Below are 19,145 nucleotides of genomic sequence, written 5' to 3'. Positions count from 1 at the left end.
TCATTCTTTGGCCCCATTTCCTTTTCATGCCCTGGAATCTCTAATGATATTAAAGAGCCTCAATCACTTTTGTGGAGGGAAGCTCAACTCTGGCCTCCTGTTTCCTCTTCTACTAAAATCCAGGAATACAACATAACAAGTTTTTTTTTTTTTTTTCCCCCATAATGGCACATAAATTGTGGCCATATATAGTATGTTACAAAGAACCTCATGGGCATATGAACATTGTCCCTTGCTATCCTCATTGAAATTTTAAGTTAAATCAAGAGATAACATATAACTGAAATGATTTTTCATTATTGTTCAAATTCTATGTCTCACATTCAAAGAAGTCTGTGGAGAGAAGAGTGATAAAATTGGGTCTTTAGTATTCTCAGAGCTCCTGGCAAATAATTGTGGGGGCAAATCCTGAGGACTCTGTCTTCCATGGCTGACTGTAGACAAGTTGTCCTTGACTCTTAGGTCCCATACAGATGAGTTGAAGATAGACATACTTTGAGCTGGAAACTTTTTGAAATCCAATCATGAGCATCTCAGAAAAAAGAAACCACAAGTTACTATTGCCTAAAGTGCTTTAAAATATGTTTTCTAGTAAACCTTCTTCCACTTTACTATATGGCTAACACAATAAAAAATATATATATACAGCCAGTAGTCAGCTAGTTCCTATATGATGCATACAAATCAATCACTTGACAGAAAAAGATTATATTCCCACTTAACACAGAACCACACTGCTCTGTTGACATTTGCTTGTATCCATTGATGGTGCTTTTAACGCTTCATTTAAGTGTCAAACTAGGTGACAGGCATTAAGCCTGGAGACTATTTAGCATGGGGCTCATGATCCAAGAACATTTTCTACAATTGTTTACCTTCTATACACTCACCCTTAGAAAATAAAATGAATTAATTAAATAAAATAAATAGATATTCTTTCCCAGCTCTAAGCCATGCACAGCTGTGAGCACCACAGAGGTACTTGAATGAAGTCAGAAAGATATGCACAGTCATGCTGTTCAAAATATTATTTTATGTGTGGAACAACACTGTCATAAGATGTTTGGAAGCCAAGTAAAATCACAGAAGTACAGGATTTGTAGCAGCCTGTTTTGGCTGAAGGGAAATGAGACTTAGTTCTCCCATGAAGCCAGCAACAGGATACCTCCCAGTGTTAGAAAGAGCCTTTTGGATGGAGGGATAAAGACAGAGAAGAAAAGGCAAAGAAGTAAAGATCAAAGCTATCTCCCTGTACACTGTAATCTTTTTTTTTTTTTTCTTCCTCTTCAACAGCAAGATTGAAGGAAAGGGCTAAAAAGTGGAGGGAGCAGGGGAAAGGAAACCATGCTAATCCAGAATTGTAAAGAAGGGAGGTGGTCTTTTGATCTCCACAGGATGGCAACTTTATTGGCTATGCATAAGCAGTTTCCAACCAGCTGATCAACCAGGTATTAATGCTCAACCCTTCCATGATCAGTAACCATGAAGTGAGTCATCTGTGAACAGCAATCAAGCAGAAGGCTCATCTAAGACTAAATGACCACCAGCTCATACCTAACCCAGAGGGTAAGAGCAACCACAGGGGAAATGATTGTCTCTCTACAGGCTCTTCTCTGACAAGCACCAATTATTTGCCTTGGGACTCAGAGTGAAATCTTCTCTCAAGTGTGTATGAATGAGAATGGCATCCATTTTCCAAACACAACCTGGGATCTATGAACCTGCATCAGACAGTGTCATAACAAGTATTCTGTCTCCTCTTTGCAACAGGCCAGAAAATGCAAACAGGACCAAAGCTAAATGTGAAATGGTTAGATTTAAAGAACTGACTGTCTTGCCTGATAACATACAAGTTTAAAGACCATTTTATTAACGACAGGAAAACAATGGCTCCCTTCCATAATTTTAACTGTCAGACCCATAGTTTTGTTTAGGCAGATTTTGGGGACATATTTTAATATAAAAAGTGATTGAACCATAATCTTTTTCTAAATTTTTTATATCCCTTTTTCAAACTAGGAAAGGACAGGTAGTTACGAGATCTGGACTCAGCCTGTTTCAAATCCCTGTTCATTCACATCTCCTAATTTCTTTATAATGTTTGCATAACCATAAAATAAGAATAATATCCTACTACTAATAGCACCTATGTCATAGGCTTCTCCCATGAGTGACAGTCATAGCTTCATGGCCTTAGTAGGGGACATCCCAAAGTTCCTTTTTTGTACACAAAGTTTGAACTAGATCTCAGTTTTGAATTATTTCTGTCTTTCATGTTATTTGTCTCTTCCAAGCAAATGTTACAACACAGAACTACTTGGTTTTTCACTCCTCTGTCTATAGAGGCAAGTCAATATTCTAAAATCTTATTAAATATAGCTTTAAATTTTTTTCTACACTACATTAGAAATTTAAACATGTTTCAAATTGGTTTTTGTTTTATAAAATGCAAAATGTTTAGTTCTTTATAGGGTTGAAATATAGAGTACATACACTGACATCATATTTTCAGAAATCTACATTTTCAATTTGCTTCTTTTGCTGTGTATGGTCAGAGGGTACAATTAGATGACATAGATCAGGCTGAAACTTTCATAAAATATAAATATATATCTACATGTAATGTGTGTGTGTGTGTGTATTATATGTAATATACTATACAATTAATTTATTTTTTTGCAGTACTAGGAATTGAACTTAGGGCCTGGTACATGGAAGGCAATCATTCTACCACTGACTTACATTCTAACATCCCCTGCCTACAAATATTTTAAAGTTAGCTTAACTGTGGATCTGTTTCTCTTCTACTTCTCTTCTGCTCTTCTCTTCCATTTGCCTTTCTTGTTCCCAAATTTCTTTTTTTATATAATTTTTTTTTTTTGAGAGAGAGAGAGTTTTTTTAGTATTTATTTTTTAGTTTTTGGCGGACACAACATCTTTTTGTATGTGGTGCTGAGGATCGAACCCCAGGCGGCACACATGCCAAGCGAGCGTGCGACCGGTTGAGCCACATCCCCAGCCCCTCCAAATTTCTTATTTGCTCCATAGATTACCTTAGTCCTGATTTTAATTGAAGGTCAACTTAAATCCATTATATTTTCTCATTAAAAAAATCAAGTTTGGAAGGCAGTTTATGCTTTTTTTGTTAAGAATTAAACATTTTGAAAGGGTCAGAAGTTAAAATAAGTATTACCTTATTAGCACATGAAGACTCAACCACCTATGATCTTCAGTAAAAGCTCTTATCCTAAATTTTCTTCCAATCTTATTTCTGTTGTACAGTTATTTTAATTATATACATATAATCTAGTAAATGTAAAACTGAATAATAATAAGCAAACAACTGACATTGCTAGTTTGAAATTCAGTATTTTATACCACTTTAACTCACAAGGGTTGTCATAGAAAAAAATCAAGAAAAAACTTCAGGTAAACTTCTGTTTTAAGACATTTTAACCATGCATATATTATGCATTAGAGGGCCTATTAACAGGAAATACAGATATTTTTAAAAACATCACAGCATTCAGATATGTGTATTTAAAAGCCAATAAGATTATAAAGAAACTAAAGAGCACTTGTTGGAATTACCCAAGAATTATGCCAGAAACAGAAAAAGGGGAAGTAGGGTAGGGGATGGGGTGGAGAGACAGAATGAGAGAGACAAACCTGAGTCCTAGAAAGTGCCTGGAATAGTAAAACTAAGTCTAAAAAAGTCCCTCATCTTAATAAGAAAAACCAGCTGCCCAAAACAAAAAACAAAGACCATTAGAGAACTGTCACTTTATTTCAAATTCAGATCTCATCCTAAGTTTGACCTGAAATTCAATCACTTTTTCACTTAAAAGCAGGTTTTAGCAAATGGATTTGAGAAGAGGAAGTCTATGCAGGAAGAATGTGAGGAATCAGTTACAGATAGAACATAGAATTTTTTCAGGGCTACTCCCTCTGCTCCCCATCCCTACCCCTCACCAAAAGTCTAGCTATACAAAGAGGAGAACAGAGATATACAAACTAATTGGATAGACTCATCTTTAAAAGATAAATTTCTAAAGAAATTCCCACCTTTCTCAAATTTTATTTCACAGAATTAAAAAGCTTTATATTATAGCATTAAGTTAAAAAATAAAGGGCCACAAAATGCAAACACTCTCAAACTTAACACTGAATGTTAAGTATGCCATCAACACACCAAAATGGAGATTATAATTTGTTTGAAGAAAACTACAGGACTTTTAAAAATTGGCAGCCAGTTAAAAAGAAAGAAAGAAAAAGAACTGACAACCAATAGATGCTTTTACAGGTTAAATCTTGTTGAAGGTGCCTTAGCCCCTCCGTACACTTTGATTTATTTAAGCTCACCACATTTCTCTTAAATACACTCCATTAACAAGAGATAGACTGTGATCTTAGGCTTGAGGCAAGACATGAAACACAATCTTTCAAAAACTTCATTCATTCTCTGACCAGGTGTCTTGAGCACACCCAAGTTACCAGTTACTTATCTGAGTTCTGTGAAGTTTTATTCAAATCAATAGCATTGCTCTACAATAGCAGGCTGTCACTGAATCACCCTAGCAGCCCAACGATTTGACTGACCCTTCCAAGTTCAGATATACAACAGGAGTGAAAGTTATCAGAGGAAAGATAAAAAAAAACCCTTCAGGTTAAATATGAGGAAGCAACTCAAAGATACCTCTTGCCTGGAACCTGGCAAACAAAGTAGATAAATACACCTATTGGGAACTTTAAAAGATCACCAATGGCTAAAATGGGAAATGAAAGAAAAATGAATCAAGAAATTAATTTAAGATTCTAAATATGACATGCATCTATTCAAATAATAATCCTCAGATATTAAATACTAACAAATTATTAAATCTGATAGGACAGTCCACCCCCCATATATTTCTTCAGTAAAGACAGAATCTGCACATTGACATGACCAGCTTTCCATATCCTGTTGGTGAGACCCTATCTTTAATCTACAGCCATGATAAAATGTCCCAACATATACAAACTGAGCTCAAACGGTGACTAATGACCATTAATCCCCCTATCTTCAGTAATCTGCCCCTCCAGTCATTTATCACTCTGACACTTCACTTTACACACGTGAATAAACTTTAACTGAGAAGGTGAATCAACAAAAATCTCAAAGGTATCTGAAGCTGTAAATTAAACTAGGGGGAGACAGCGCAAAGAGAGACAAATAGAGAGATCAGATCTTAATGTTTTTGATTTGCATCCATGGCTGGGGGTGGGGGGGAAGAAGCTATTCAATCACTCAGTTATGCAAACCAAGGGAAAAAGCTGCCTAACAGAAAGGAGAAGCTGAGGTGGGGAGAGGTGGCCCCAAAGAGTTAGTTTAATCTACTGATCCATCCACTGTGACTGACATATATGAGATATGAGACTGACCCTTCAGTTTCTGTTTTCTTTAAAGGAATAATAATTAATGAATTTCTTATTTAGTTCAAATGTTCCTAGTAACTTTCAGCCAGGAAGTACATCCAATGGATTTCAATTATTTTAGCAGTTTATCTGCCATAGGTTAGCTGATGTAGTTTTTTTTTCTTTTCATGTTCCATTAATTATTTGGTGTCAGTAAAATCCTTGCTCAAAACATAATGGATTACCATAAACCAAAAAGGCTCAAATTAACATTCAAAACGATTTCATAATTATGCAAATTGAGTGACTCTAACCTATAGGCCCTGATGCAACTTGAAGCTCAGCATGGACTATAAAAATTCCCTGAGGTACAGTGTGTGTGTGTGTGTGTGTGTGTGTGTGTGTGTGTGTGTGTTTTAAGGCCTGAAATTGGATCCATGATTGAAACCAGAATCTACCTAAAGGAAAAAAAAACAAAAGTTGAGTTGTGGCTCGGTTCACCCATAATAAAAAAGTTTCTTAGGAACTACAAGAAAACTATTTCCAAGTGTAGATACAGGGCGTACTCTTGCCAGAAGGTTCCCGTAGCAGCATCTTTCCAACACTTCATATGGAGTTTCAGTACGATTTAATTAATCCTAAAAATCCCAATTCTGTTTTCCCTCGCCAAAGAGAATTTCCAGGCAACTAACAGTTCCCTTTCAGATATGTGCAATCGCCTGTTTTTCTAAACTCAGTCAGGCAGTGGCTAGTTTATATCCTATCATAAGAAGGAGTTATTTCCTGAAGTTTCTTCAGAATCGAATTTAATTACAGACTTTGGTTACATAAAACAACTACTAATAACCCCTTGTGCTCTGAAGAGGAGGGGCGGATTGGAGGACCAGGTTCTGGAATCCTGGCAAGTCTGTGGGTCACAAATCCCAGCCCATCTACCTCTCATCCCCTGCTCGGCTCCGGGAACCAGCCGGTGGATGATACTCATTTGCATTGGTCCTGGGGGCCCAAGCTCACCGCCAACCGCTGCCTCCTCCCACCCTAGTGCTGAGACTAGCTTTTGCTCAGAGTAGGGCGTGCCCTGAACTTGGTGAAAGGCCGAGGTCTGCGAGGAGGTTTGGGGGGAGTTTGGGGGATGGGGGGAAAGGGACAAACCTCAAACACTAACTAGGAGCCTTTTCGCCTAAAAGTTGTGCAGTGATCCAGCCCCATCCGACCTTAGAAGGGAGAGGTAACCAAAATGCTGTGCGCGGTTTGATTCGGAAAAGTGGAGAGGGGTAGAGCAAGGGAGATCAAGGGTGAAGAAAAGACGCGGATTACCTGAACAGAGACATATTAATCCAAAGAGGTAAAAGTGAGCAGGCTCCGCGATCATTGTCCTCGGGTGGATCCTGCATACAATCTCATGCCAAGAGAATGGAGTAGAAATGGGGTTCCCAAATTTATGAAGCCACACAACCACACAAACCTACACAAAGGCTTAATATAAGCAACGTGGGTCAATCCGCCAGGAGTTTTCAGGGCAATTACTTGTCGACCCTTCCAGACGATTGTCAATATCTCAAGAGCCCTCTGCAAAGGAAGAATTCCTAGGCTTGTCTTCTCCGGCCCCCGGGTTTCCGAAGAGGCTCAGCCACTTCCAAGGACCATCCAAACCGAACAACAAAGAGCCGAAGCAGAGGATCAGTTGTGCCGTTTCCTGCCTCCACGGTCTTGCTGAGCCTCCCTGCGTGCGCCCCCACAACGTGTGCCCGAGCGCCGCTGAGAGGGCAGGCGCGGGGCGGCAAAGTTGGGGTGTGAGACCGGATTAAGGAGAGCCAAAAAGTGTTTCCTCCGTGTACAGGCGAGCCAAGCCAGCAGCTGGCCACCCGCGCAGGCGGCGATGGCAGTCAAGATAGCGGCAGCAGCTCCGGAGCACCGGCTTGGGGTGCCGGGGGTGTGCCTGGGTGACTCCGCGCGCAGGAGGCGAGCGAGGGGGCGGTACGGCGACAGTGACTGCCTGGGCGGGCCCTTGTTCCCATCACTTGGGGGATGAGGAGGGCACTGGGGACAGCAACAGGACCACGGACACACGCACGCCTTCCGGGCGCCCCCAGCTCCGTGCAGCGCCCAACATCGCCCCTGGTCCTTCTATTGGGGTGCGCGCTCACGGCACCCCAAACTATGCTGGAGCCCAAACTTCCTGGGTGGCTGCTCACACCCCTGGCTCTTGGAAGCTGCAGAGAGGCAGCTTTTGGACCCCCCAGGGGTGGTAGAGAGGGGCCAGGAGGATGCTGCTGCGGGTGGAAGCGACTGCCGCCAAGGCTCGCCCGATCTCTGCCGAGATCAGCAGCGTCTGAAGTTTCTGCTCTCACGCTGCCTCCTCTCAGGCTCAGAGCTTGTGGGTTTCCCCCACTGTCCCCGCGGCTCCCAGTTTCCTCCCTCTCCAACCGGCCCGAGAATACTTAAAGGGGCCGTAGGGTCCTCTCCGTGCCTCACTTTATGCTCTGGACACGTTGGCCCGGCAAGTTCTGCTTGTTAATATTTCCATTCACAAGCCAGGGGCGTCCGACTGCGCCCTCAGGTGAGAATCCAACTGCTCAGGAGCAGAAATCCAAGTGAAAGAGAACTTGTCTAGTTTCTCGTGCCATCCCTATCTCCCCTGCACCTTTCTCCAAATGGAACCTCCCAGCCAAAGACTTCAAAAATCCTCCAGGTCCAGTTTAACCTCTTCCTTACCACTTCCAGGACTGGAATAAACTCTCAGATGACTCCACCCCCAGGCCTCCTTATCTCCCCCTTCCCACTTTTTTCTTTCATTTTATTTTTTAAATCAGTTTTGAGCAAGACAGGAAATAGACAGAGGATGGAGTTTATCACTAGACGGGCTTCCAATATAATTCCCTTGCATAGTTTGAAGTTAAGGGTCATGTAGTAAAAGACTATCCAATTCGAGGGGCTGAGGGGCTGAGGTAGGGCCATGGGGTCCTTTGGGTGTTTTATTCCAGAGCCTCTCCTTCAACTTCATAATCTCTACATACAAGAAATTAACAACGAGGAAGCAATTAACGAAGGGGGACTAATTGGGGATGGGGGTGAGGGTTGATCCTTTATTAGTCCAGCTAAAAGATGGTAAATAAAACTAAAAGAATTTAGTGGTATGTGCTCTTATGACAAGCCACTCATCATTTTTGAACCAAGACATGTGGGTTTTCACAGCCAATTCAGCTACCCTGGAATTCCAACCTGCCAGTTACTAGCTCTGTGTCCATGCCAGGTCTGTTTTCTCCTCTAAAAACAGGGACTATAAAGATACCTCATGGTATTAAACCGTACTAAAGAAAAGCAAACCTGGCACAACTCATGGGCTTTTTGTTCATTCATTCATTCCTCCTCCTATTAAATAACACTCTATGGAAAATACCTAACACATGTTGAGTGTTTGGTCATCCGTAGATATTTGTACTTAGAGCATTCTTATTAACAAATTGTTATCTACAAAGATATGTACAATAACTGTAAAATGACTGTTCAGTATCTAGCAGGATATTTAAGAAGCTGCTTTCATAGTTGCCTCTGGAAGGAACAATTCCACAATGAATGGGCAGGGGAGGAGGATTTTATCTTTTCTGTGTACTGTTGTGTTCTTCAATTTTTTTTTCCTGAAAAAGTGAGTTTGTAAATTATGTAATGAAAAATAAAATTTTTTAAAGTAAGCTGGTTGTTCATTTTGGTTATAGCTGGTTCAACCAATGACCTCACAGCGACATTCTGTGGAAAGAAATTTTGGTTAATAGCACCTATCTTTGAAAGTGAAAGATAGTTTAATCCTGAGAAAGCTGACTGAAAATTCAGTAAACAGGCTGGAGATAAGAATTCAAAGACTCCAACCAGAATCTTTTCAGCAATAAAAACAAGAATGTGCAGTAAATGCTGAAAAATGGACATTGATTTGGTCTTTGTGAAAGAATATTTATTGAGAAACATAAAATATAACTTTTTCTTGGTATAAAATGTGCTTTTAAGATAAGCTTAACTAATAATAAAAAAAAATAAGCTAAAATGTGGTGACAGAAAGGGCAAGACAGAGAAAATCCCTCAAATCCTCATATCACTTAAGTGCATTTCAAATAAAGGTATTGAACTTCCAGTCAGTAGAGGATGTGTACATTTATTTTTCTTTTCTTTTTTATGTATGGGAATCAACCCTAGAGCCTCAGGTATGTTAAGCCCATGCACTACCACTGAGCTACACTTCCAGTTCAAAGATATATACTTTTAATATTCAGTGAAATATTTATACAAATACCTATTGCATTGTTTCCCCTAAGTGAATGTCCTAGTCTCTGGCAGTTTGCTAAGTAGATCTCTCAAGATCTTTTTCACCATTTCTCACATTACCATTGAATGGACATCATATTAGAACTGTGTTTATTTCTCAACTTCAGAAAGCAATGTGCACCCAACTCATCTATTCTACCCATACAGATATTATCCAGGAAAGTCAGCAGTCAATATCTTCTAGCATTCTGGAAGATATTATGGCCAGTCCCTGATGAGAACCAGCATCATCAGTTTACTTATGTGGGCCTTTTCTTCTTCTCCCACTTTGTCCAAAGGGTATGTTGTTCTGTCAGTTTTTATCAGTAAAGCTGTCATCTAAAGATAAAAATTTGTATTCCGAAGGTATTAGGAACCCTCTAAGAAGTGAAAGTCAGTGAACCTGAGAATATTCTTAACTACATCCTTTCACTCTGTCATTCATTCTTACTCATGCAAATAAACACTGAGTAAACAACATCTATACTCAAGTAAAGGATACCAATAATGCAAGATGAAAATATTATCCTATTCTCCAGGCTCTGAGAGCTCTTATTGTGGGGAGGTACACAAAGAATAGAAGAGACTCCATAATGGATTTTGTCTGAAACAAAAACAAAGTATCATTGGGGTGAAATGACAGTTGACACGTTTCTGGGGATGGATTGATCATAGCAACTTCTTCCCTTCACGTTTGAGCCTGAACATTAAATTACCTAGAAGGATGCACAAAATGCTCCATGTATCTATATGAATGTGTATGCAACTATAAATATGTACACATGGATAGGAAACACACTCGACTTATCTTCAAGCAACTGAGGTTGTACAATGGACCTCTGACTTGTCCCTTCCTGGTTGGGAGACACAGCAAGTAAGGAGAAAGTGTCTTAATTTGCACTCAGTAATTCTATTCTGATCACTATGCTCAGAATGAATGATGGGTTTTGAAATTCCATTTAGAGGATTCTCATCTCATTTGAAGCCTATAAAATTCAGGATCCCTAAAAGGTCTCTTTGAGAAGCTTGAAGAAACCCCAAAATAATACATTCTAGTAGTTCCATGAAAGGCTTTTTGACAAAATTCTAAAGCAACAGTGATCTGCTGGGTTGCTCTGATCTGAGTTTATCTTTCATAGGAGTAGCTGCAGGAACTCAGGAAATAACAAAGCTCCCAGAGCCTCTCCAGGGATCCCAGATAGCACTTACTCAGATCAGGAGAAGCAGAGTAGAGTTCCTAAGGAAACTACAAACCAGAACATCTGCTGCCTTTCCTTCTTAGCATGAGGCCTTAGAATCAAACAGAGCCTGGGATGCAAGCCACAAGTTCCAGCAGATCTGGTGAGCAGATCTGGCAAGAAGTACACATCAAGGCTGTGCTGAATACTCCAAGATACCATCCCTCAGGGTACAACAGCTAGTTTAGCAATTTTTACATGAAATTGCTGAATAACCTGTTTAATCCTTGGTATCTAAATTAAAGGCCTAAAATGAACATGTGAATGTTTTCTCAAATTTGGAAATAGAAGCCCCATGTCAGAGAGTAACCTACAGTAGCCCTGGTCCTAAGGAGAAAACTCATACTGGAGGGAGACGGAACATCTACTGTCCTTCAATAAACCAGGCCTATTTAGTTTCTTTTATATGTATGCAGGGCACATTTTAACAGACTTATTTTTATTTGCTTCTCTGTCCTTTAGAAGAGATAATTATGTGCCCCAAACCAGAAACCACTGAGAGAGAAAAAAAGATTCCCTGGGTTATACATCTTCATTTAAAGACTTAAGTCACTATAAACAGGGCCATGTCTTCAACACAGAATTTTTTCCCCCCAGTACTAGGAATTGAACCCAGGGACACTTAACTACTGAACCACATCACCAGCACATTTATTTTGTTGTTGTTATTGTTTATTTTGAGACAGGCTCTCACTAAGTTGCTTAAGGCCTTGCTAAATTGCTGAGACTACTTTTAAACTTGTGACCCTCCTGCCTCAGCCTCCCAAGCTGCTGGGATGGCAGGCCCTTGTCACCATGCCTGGCTTTAATACAGAATTTTAAGGGTTGGGATAGAACCACACTGGTCCCATTTGATCATGTACTCCAGTCTTGCTAAAGTTCTATAAGGCTTTATTTTAAAATGGAACCATGGCACACTTAAATTGGCTGTGGAATAACTATGACTGTCCTTGCCTTTTAGCACCACAGCATCTTGGAGACATTGTAGAAAATCTAAAACTAGGCTATTTATACTGGCTAAACTCTTTATAGAGCTTGGGACCTTAAGTAAGAGCAACAATGGGTCTCACTAGAATTTACACCTTTCATGTTAACAGATGGTTAGCTTTTGAAGATAAAAAAAGAGGACACATGGAAGTAGCGTTAATTGAGGCACTGTTTGGAGCCCTTTACAAACATTATCTGATCTAATTCTCACCATGATCTTGTGAGTGCTATCATTATCCCAATTTAGAGATGAGGTTAGGAGAGTAAATAATTAACTTGAATTTCAACCGCCCAGAAGCCATAGAGCTTACATTTGAACCCAGCTTGTTTTGAACCAAAGCAAATGGGAAGGAAAAAAAAAAAAAGAGCTACCGTGGAAGAAGGAAAAGCTTGGGATACTTCAGATTCAATACATTTAAGGATCCCCCAAAGGCTTTAATATGCAAATGAGCATTATGAGTCCCCAAGGAAGGATACTTTTGAGCAACTTGCCTCTTCAGTAAACATTGCTGTCTGTAGCATGTTATTCTTGTTTATCTCTAATGCCCCACACCTGAACATTAAGAGCTTCCACTTTCCGGACTAAACTGCAGATGGTACTTACTTGGCAGGAAACTTCTTTGTGTTGGAAAGAGCAACACAATATTCCTTACTGAGAAGAGACGGTAAATTGAAGTTACTGTATTTCTAAATCATTCTTCATAAAGCTGTGGAAGGGATCCTGTTAAATCCTGAGTCAGACCTTGTCCTTCCTCTACTCAAAACCCTCCAGTAGTTTCCATTTCAAGTTAAAGTACATGTTTCTCCAGAAGTTTAAAAGGCCTGACCTGAGCTGGTCCCCATCATTTCCTGACATCATCTCCTCCTACATTTATTTGCCCTTCATATCCCCAGTTCCACCACAGTCATATCTCTGCTGTTCCTAGAGTCAATCAAACAACCATAGGCCTCAGGGATGGTGCATTTTTCTATCTGCAATACTCACCTCCATACATCTGCAAACTCACACTCTCCTTTCCTTTAGATTTTTATAATACTATCAAGACTTCTCAGAGATGCTTTTTCTGAACACCCTCTTTAACAGTACACAGTACTTCTCATACCATTAAGTTTTTTTTGACTTTTCCTCCAGAGCACTAATCCCCATCTAAGGAACTACCTATTCCCTTCTTTATTTTTATTGGCTGCACCTCTCCTGCTAGAATGCTGCATGAGCCCAGGGATTCTTGACTACTTGGTTTACACATATTCTTAGCATTAGGAACAATGCCTGACACCCATTAGGCACTCAAATGGTTACTGAATGTGTGATTGGATAATTCTTATTTCATTACTGATTAATGTATTTTCTGGAAAAATGCTTCTTTACTGGTCTTATTTCTGTAGTTCTTAAGTTTATTTTCCCCCAACAAATTGTTCAGCCATTTATCTACCTCAACTGACAAAAACTAACAGAATAACCCTCATGGAGCTGATGTCTCAGTGAACTTTTGATGACTTCAAAATTAAAGTGTGGCTAAATAAGCACATGCTTATTTGGGTCAAATTATTTGGGAGCAAAGAGATTAGGACCACTGACTGAATTTAAAGAACACAACACTTAAGCCTTCAAAATTAACTTTTCAGCCTGGGATGATGGCACACACCTGTAATCCCAGCAGTGTAGGAGACTGAGGCAAGAGGACTGCAAGTTTCAAGCCAGCCTCAGCAACTTAGCGAGGCCCTAAGTAAATAACCAAGGCCCTGTCTTAAAATAAAAAGGGCTGGGGATGTTACTTAATGGTTAAACACCCCTGAGTTCAATCCCTGGTACCAAAAAAAGTTATAAAATGAGGTACCAGAAGCCTAAAGAAACTGACTTTCTCCAGAAAACTTCTTTACTTAGTGCTTTACCCATAATCAGAACCGTGTCCTTTTAAATTATTAGGAAAGATTTCTTTTTACTAGAAAGTTATTCAGAAATTCCTTTTTATTTGGGGTGGGTTGGGCATTGTGGATTGAACACAGGGGCCCTTTACTATAAGCTACATCCCAAGTCCTTTTTGTTTTATTCAGAGACAGAATTTCTCTAAGTTGCTGAGGGCCTCATTAAGTTGCCAATTGCAATTGTCCTGCCTCAGCCTCCAGAGTTGCTGGAATTACAGGCATGTGGCACTGTGTCATCAGTCAGAAATTCTTTATCAAAATTCTCTACTTTTAGTATACTAATATCATTAGACACAGCACAGTATAATACCTACTGTATTATACTGCATTATGCAGTGAATTTTAATATTTCTGACTCATTTCCACGTATCTAGAAATCAGGTTTAGGGTTCGTTTCCTGGTTTGTTTGTTTTTGGTATCTTCAGTTCCTAATAGAATAAAAAATATAACAGTCAACATTTGTATAGCATTACAAGCTAGGGGTATTGTTATTAAGTACTTTACATATTCAAATTCTCATTTTAATCCTCAGGGAATAAAAATTTATTAGGTATGTTACTGTTGTTATTCCACTTTATACATGAGGAAGCAGAGAATATTCAGTTGCTCAGATTTGATCCTTGATTCTCTGAATCCAGAGCATTGATTTTTACACTCACATTACACTGTGAGGTGTAAATAAAAGTTGTTGATTAGAGTCATGTTATTCTTACAGATTCCATTCTAACTGGAGAAAGCCATCAGTGTGTAGGCTTTGTTTTGCTTGTTTAAAGATGTTCTGTCATTTGGGAACTCAGCACAAGAAAGTGACTCTGAGTATATATGCACTTTGTATTTCTTCTTCTATGTGGAAATTTAGAGTTTAAATCTTTTTTTTTAAAATTTTATACCCCAAAAGCTTAAAGTGGCTTTATCTTTTTAAACTCTAATGAGATAGAATGAAAAAAAAAACCATAGTGCAAGTGTATTAAGATATTCAAAGAATATTGAAAAACATCAAGATGCATATATATTTATATCTTATCAGAGGATTTTGCTGTCCTTTGGTTTCTTACTTCCCAATATATCTGGAACTAAGTGTATACTATTCTAGTCATGAATTAAAATTTTCTTAAACTGGGATCATAGTTAACAGCTGCACAGCTGAAAAACATACTCTATAAGCTCACAACTTGAACACAAACTGACGATTTTGTAAGTAATTTACATTATGTGTAATTCTGCAGATGTGTTTTACAAAACTGTTTAATGTTTTTGGTTTTTCATTGCTTTTGAAAAATTCTTTTCGGGAAACGTTTACAGAACTGAGTGAGGTACATATGTTGGGATTTATGTCTTACCTCATATATTCGTTATGTTTAGTCCCACCTGCTCCTTTATTTATTCTGAATATTTTACCTAGACTTTTACAGTTTTTAATCAGTTCTTTAAAGAAGTATGTTAATTTGAAAAACATCTGCAAATGTATCATAGTTTCCTATTTGGGTTAGTAAATAAAAAATAAACTTAAATATTTAATGTCCTACTAACTTTGGAAAAAGTATTCAAATTTATCATAAATAACAACAACAATAATAAAGCATATGTTAAATTATAGTGTTATAGATCATTTAAGAGTTATTTATTTTACAGCCTATTAATATATCTTCTCTTATGGTGTATGGAAAAAATACGGACTTTGCATTTGGAAATCTAAATTGGGGCTTTGGGATTTAATAGCTGCCTGATGTGATTGAGAACTAAGATTCTAAATATGGAGGTGTTCATTCTTGTGGATAAATACTGAATCCACATCCTACAATTGTCGCTAAGAAACAAACTGCTGTTGAAAATTGACATGAAATGTAAACCTACTGTCTTAACAACAAGGATAATTATATATTTTCCCTAGAGTTTAATCACCCCTTCTCTAGTATCCTGGCCACATTCCAAAAGAAATCATCCAATTCCATTATTCTAACCAAAGTCTTTGTTGATTTGATCTAATCTCATCTTCTCAATTCCCTATCACTATACACTACTTTGAAGCTGCTTTAATACACCTAGATGATAGAATTTCACTGGTACAGTGCATATCTAATTTAATTTATGTATCATATGAGTATTTCTGAAACAAAGCAGATGCTTGTTGAAGTCAGTAAAACAACTTTATCACCAAAAGCATCATACAAAAGTTATTCTATTTATACAAAGTTTCCTAAATCTTACTTTTTGCTTACAACCTTTTAACTAAAAAATGAAAAATTGCTTCACTAATTTATCATGTCAATGTTTTGCAAAAATATCGTTAAAAGTCCATACTAGAAGTAATATGGTTTACATTCCTGTGTTTAGATGCTAATTGGTTCTAATTAGATTTTAATCATTTCTATTCACAAAATAGGGGAAATATATCTTCGAACCTTTGGAAAATACAAACAAAAGAAAAATTTACAGTAATTCTTTCAGACATAATCACACATGCAATCAACACTTTATTGTTTGTTCTACTTTTAAAATCCTGCATGTATAGAGCTTTCTTCTTCTAATGTGAAACAATACACTAAATACTGCTATGCAACATATTTTTATTCAATAATCTGTATGGTAAGACTCTTTTAATGTCATAAAATATCCTTCAACACCATTATTAAAAGAGTGAAATAATTCCATCTAATGAATGCGTTAAAATATATACATCTCCAATTGCTAATTTAAGTTATTTTAATCGACACTAAGGTACACAGAATCTGATTTTTAAAAGTCATATTAGGAATTTAATTGAAATTAAATTTTATTTTAATTGAAGATATTCTATTGATGCAACACACTTTGTACAGTTTATTAAGTTACTTAATTGTTTGAAGTTACTATGGAGATTGTTTATCTAAAATGTCTTAGAACTAATATACCTAAGAGATCACAGATAACAAAAAACAACTATTAGAGAATTGTTAAGATCTAAACGTTCTTTTTTCCAATAGGATTATTATGATGTTTCAAGGGATGCCTTTGTTTTCGTTATAACTGATTAATATGAAAAAAATGTTTGTATTTCACAATTATGCTTGAATTTCAGATGTTTTGCATTTCACACCATAAAGTAAACATTTTTTTACATTAGAAAGGGCAACAAATCATGACATTAGGGCGCTTTTTTGTTGTTATCTTTGGGACAAATTATAAATTCAAGCCCAATTCATTATTTTATACTTGTTCATTTCATGTGGGAATATATATTGTCTAACATTTAGCTATCATAATTATGACAATAACCATGATGTGACCATACATATAATAGTCTAAATAGGAATCAACCTAGATATTTTATGTGCACACCAATTTATTTAAATAACTGTAATTTGTGCTTTAGCTAATATCACTTACTTCTTAATTTTCTCTTTCTTCCTCTTTCCCTCCCTCCTTCCTTCTTCTCTGTGGTGAGCCATTTCTGCGGACTATGGCCGCCATTACAAGATGGCGCTGGCTCCGCTGTGGTCTGTGACAAACAACTCCTTATCAGAATGAGTTGGCACGCTGTGACTTGGCACCCTATGAGAAAAGTCCACGTGGCAGTTGTGCATTGGGGCTTTATCTGCTTTATTAAGGCTGGGGCACACGGGAGTAGTAGTAGTGGCAGTAGGAGTAGTGGCAGTAGTAGTAGTGGCAGTAGGAGTAGTAATAGTAGTAGAAGTTATAGAAGCTAAAAGACATGTCAAAACAAGAGCCTGAATAAACTGCTGAAGGAAGAATCTTGTGTCGTGTTTCCTTTGCTGGCGAGGGGTCGCGGCACTTCTCCTCCTCCTTCTACATTTCTCCCCACCCCCATCTTTTTCTTTCTTTCATTATTTTTGAACTAGGGATTGAACGCAAGAACATGCTTTGCCACTGAGCTACATCCTTATTTCTTTTTATTCTTTATTTTGATAAAGAGTCTCACTAAGTTGCTGAGGCTGGCCTCACATTTGCAATCCTCCTATCTCAGCCTTCAGAGTTGCTAAGATTGTAGGCATGTGCCACTGTTCCATGCTTTGATTTTTTTGTAAATTCCACATTTGGCTTACCATACAATAGGAGTTAGGAAATTTCACCATACTCCATTTACCGGTGAAATAAACCATAAAGTAGAAATAATTAAAGAAGGGACATAAATTCTTCCTTCCTTCCTTTCTGTCCTGAGGATTCAATCCAGAGGTGTTTTACCATTGAGCTATATCCCAAGTTCTTTAAGTTTTAATTTTGTTTGAGACAGGGTCTCCAGTTCAAGTCCTTTAATTTTAATTTTTTTTTTTTGAAACAGAGTCTCAAGTTCAAGTTCAAGACTGGCCTTGCACTAACTTGTGATCCTCCTGCCTTAGGTTCTCTAGTCATTGGGATTACAAGGTTGCACCACTGTGTCAGATCAAACTTCAATTCTTGGATACTTTAGAGATTGAAGGAATAATGCTTTATTTCCTGGAGTGAGTAATTTTTAACTTTTTAAAAGTCAGGCCTTCATATTTAAAATCTGTTTTAAATAATTGTACATTTTTACCAATTCTGTTTAACTTGTACTAAAATGTACAATGAGCAAAATCTACTTAATAAACCAGATTATCCATGGAACTAAATTTTTATGATCTTGTTTCCCTTTGTGTTTCCAAACAATTATACTTTTAAAGGTAATAATACATGTAGAGATATTTTTTTTAGACACAGGCACATTTCTCAGAACATCATTAATTGTGTTTTCAGGTAGAAGTCATGTCACACATTGAAGAACTTGCCTAGTAGCCCAAAGTCACAAGGGTAACTCCTGTCAAATAAAAGTCTCTTTCTCAGAAAAGCCTAGCTACACCTGACATTTCTAGTCTTGCCCAATGAGTCAGGTTCTGTGTAAAATTTTCCTTGACCAACTTTGACCATCTCTTCATTGCACTGATCACAAATAATTGCTATAAAAATATATCTTTTGGCCAAGTCTGGTAAATACCACAGTGGCAGTAATGACTTATGACTTGTTTATCAAAGGTCATTTAGACAAGATGGGGTGTTTCAGGATGGTAAGGCCATTCAGCAATTTTAGGCTTACAATTCTGTAGTACACGATAAGTTTTGAAAAATAGCCTAAAAGGAAGAATAAAAAGAATATCTATATGCAGATTGGAAAATTATTCTTTTTTGCATTTAATCTAACTATCCAATTCCTAAAAGGAAATGGGCAATTGCTAAAAGATTTACTTATTTCAATGTTCTCAATCGGAGGTGATCCCACCCCTTGCCCCTGTTGACTCCCCACCGACATTCTACAGTATCTAGAGACACTGTGATTGTCACAGCTCTAAG

General features: G+C 37.8%; 1 protein-coding gene across 1 annotated transcript in view; it reads right to left on the bottom strand.

Annotated features, from left to right (window-relative positions):
- Positions 1-6,766, bottom strand: part of Robo1 (roundabout guidance receptor 1) — a 381,357-nt gene extending 374,591 nt beyond the window's left edge. The window contains exon 1 of the mRNA XM_077795033.1: positions 6,712-6,766. Within this exon, the coding sequence (XP_077651159.1) occupies positions 6,712-6,766 (55 nt within the window). The remainder of the gene's footprint in view (positions 1-6,711) is intronic.
- Between the last annotated feature and the right edge of the window lie 12,379 nt (positions 6,767-19,145).

Source organism: Urocitellus parryii, chromosome 2 (genome assembly GCF_045843805.1).
Source record: "Urocitellus parryii isolate mUroPar1 chromosome 2, mUroPar1.hap1, whole genome shotgun sequence".
Lineage (NCBI taxonomy): Eukaryota > Metazoa > Chordata > Mammalia > Rodentia > Sciuridae > Urocitellus > Urocitellus parryii.
The sequence above is the reverse complement of the archived record's forward strand: the minus strand, read 5'-3'. Positions and strand labels throughout refer to the sequence as shown.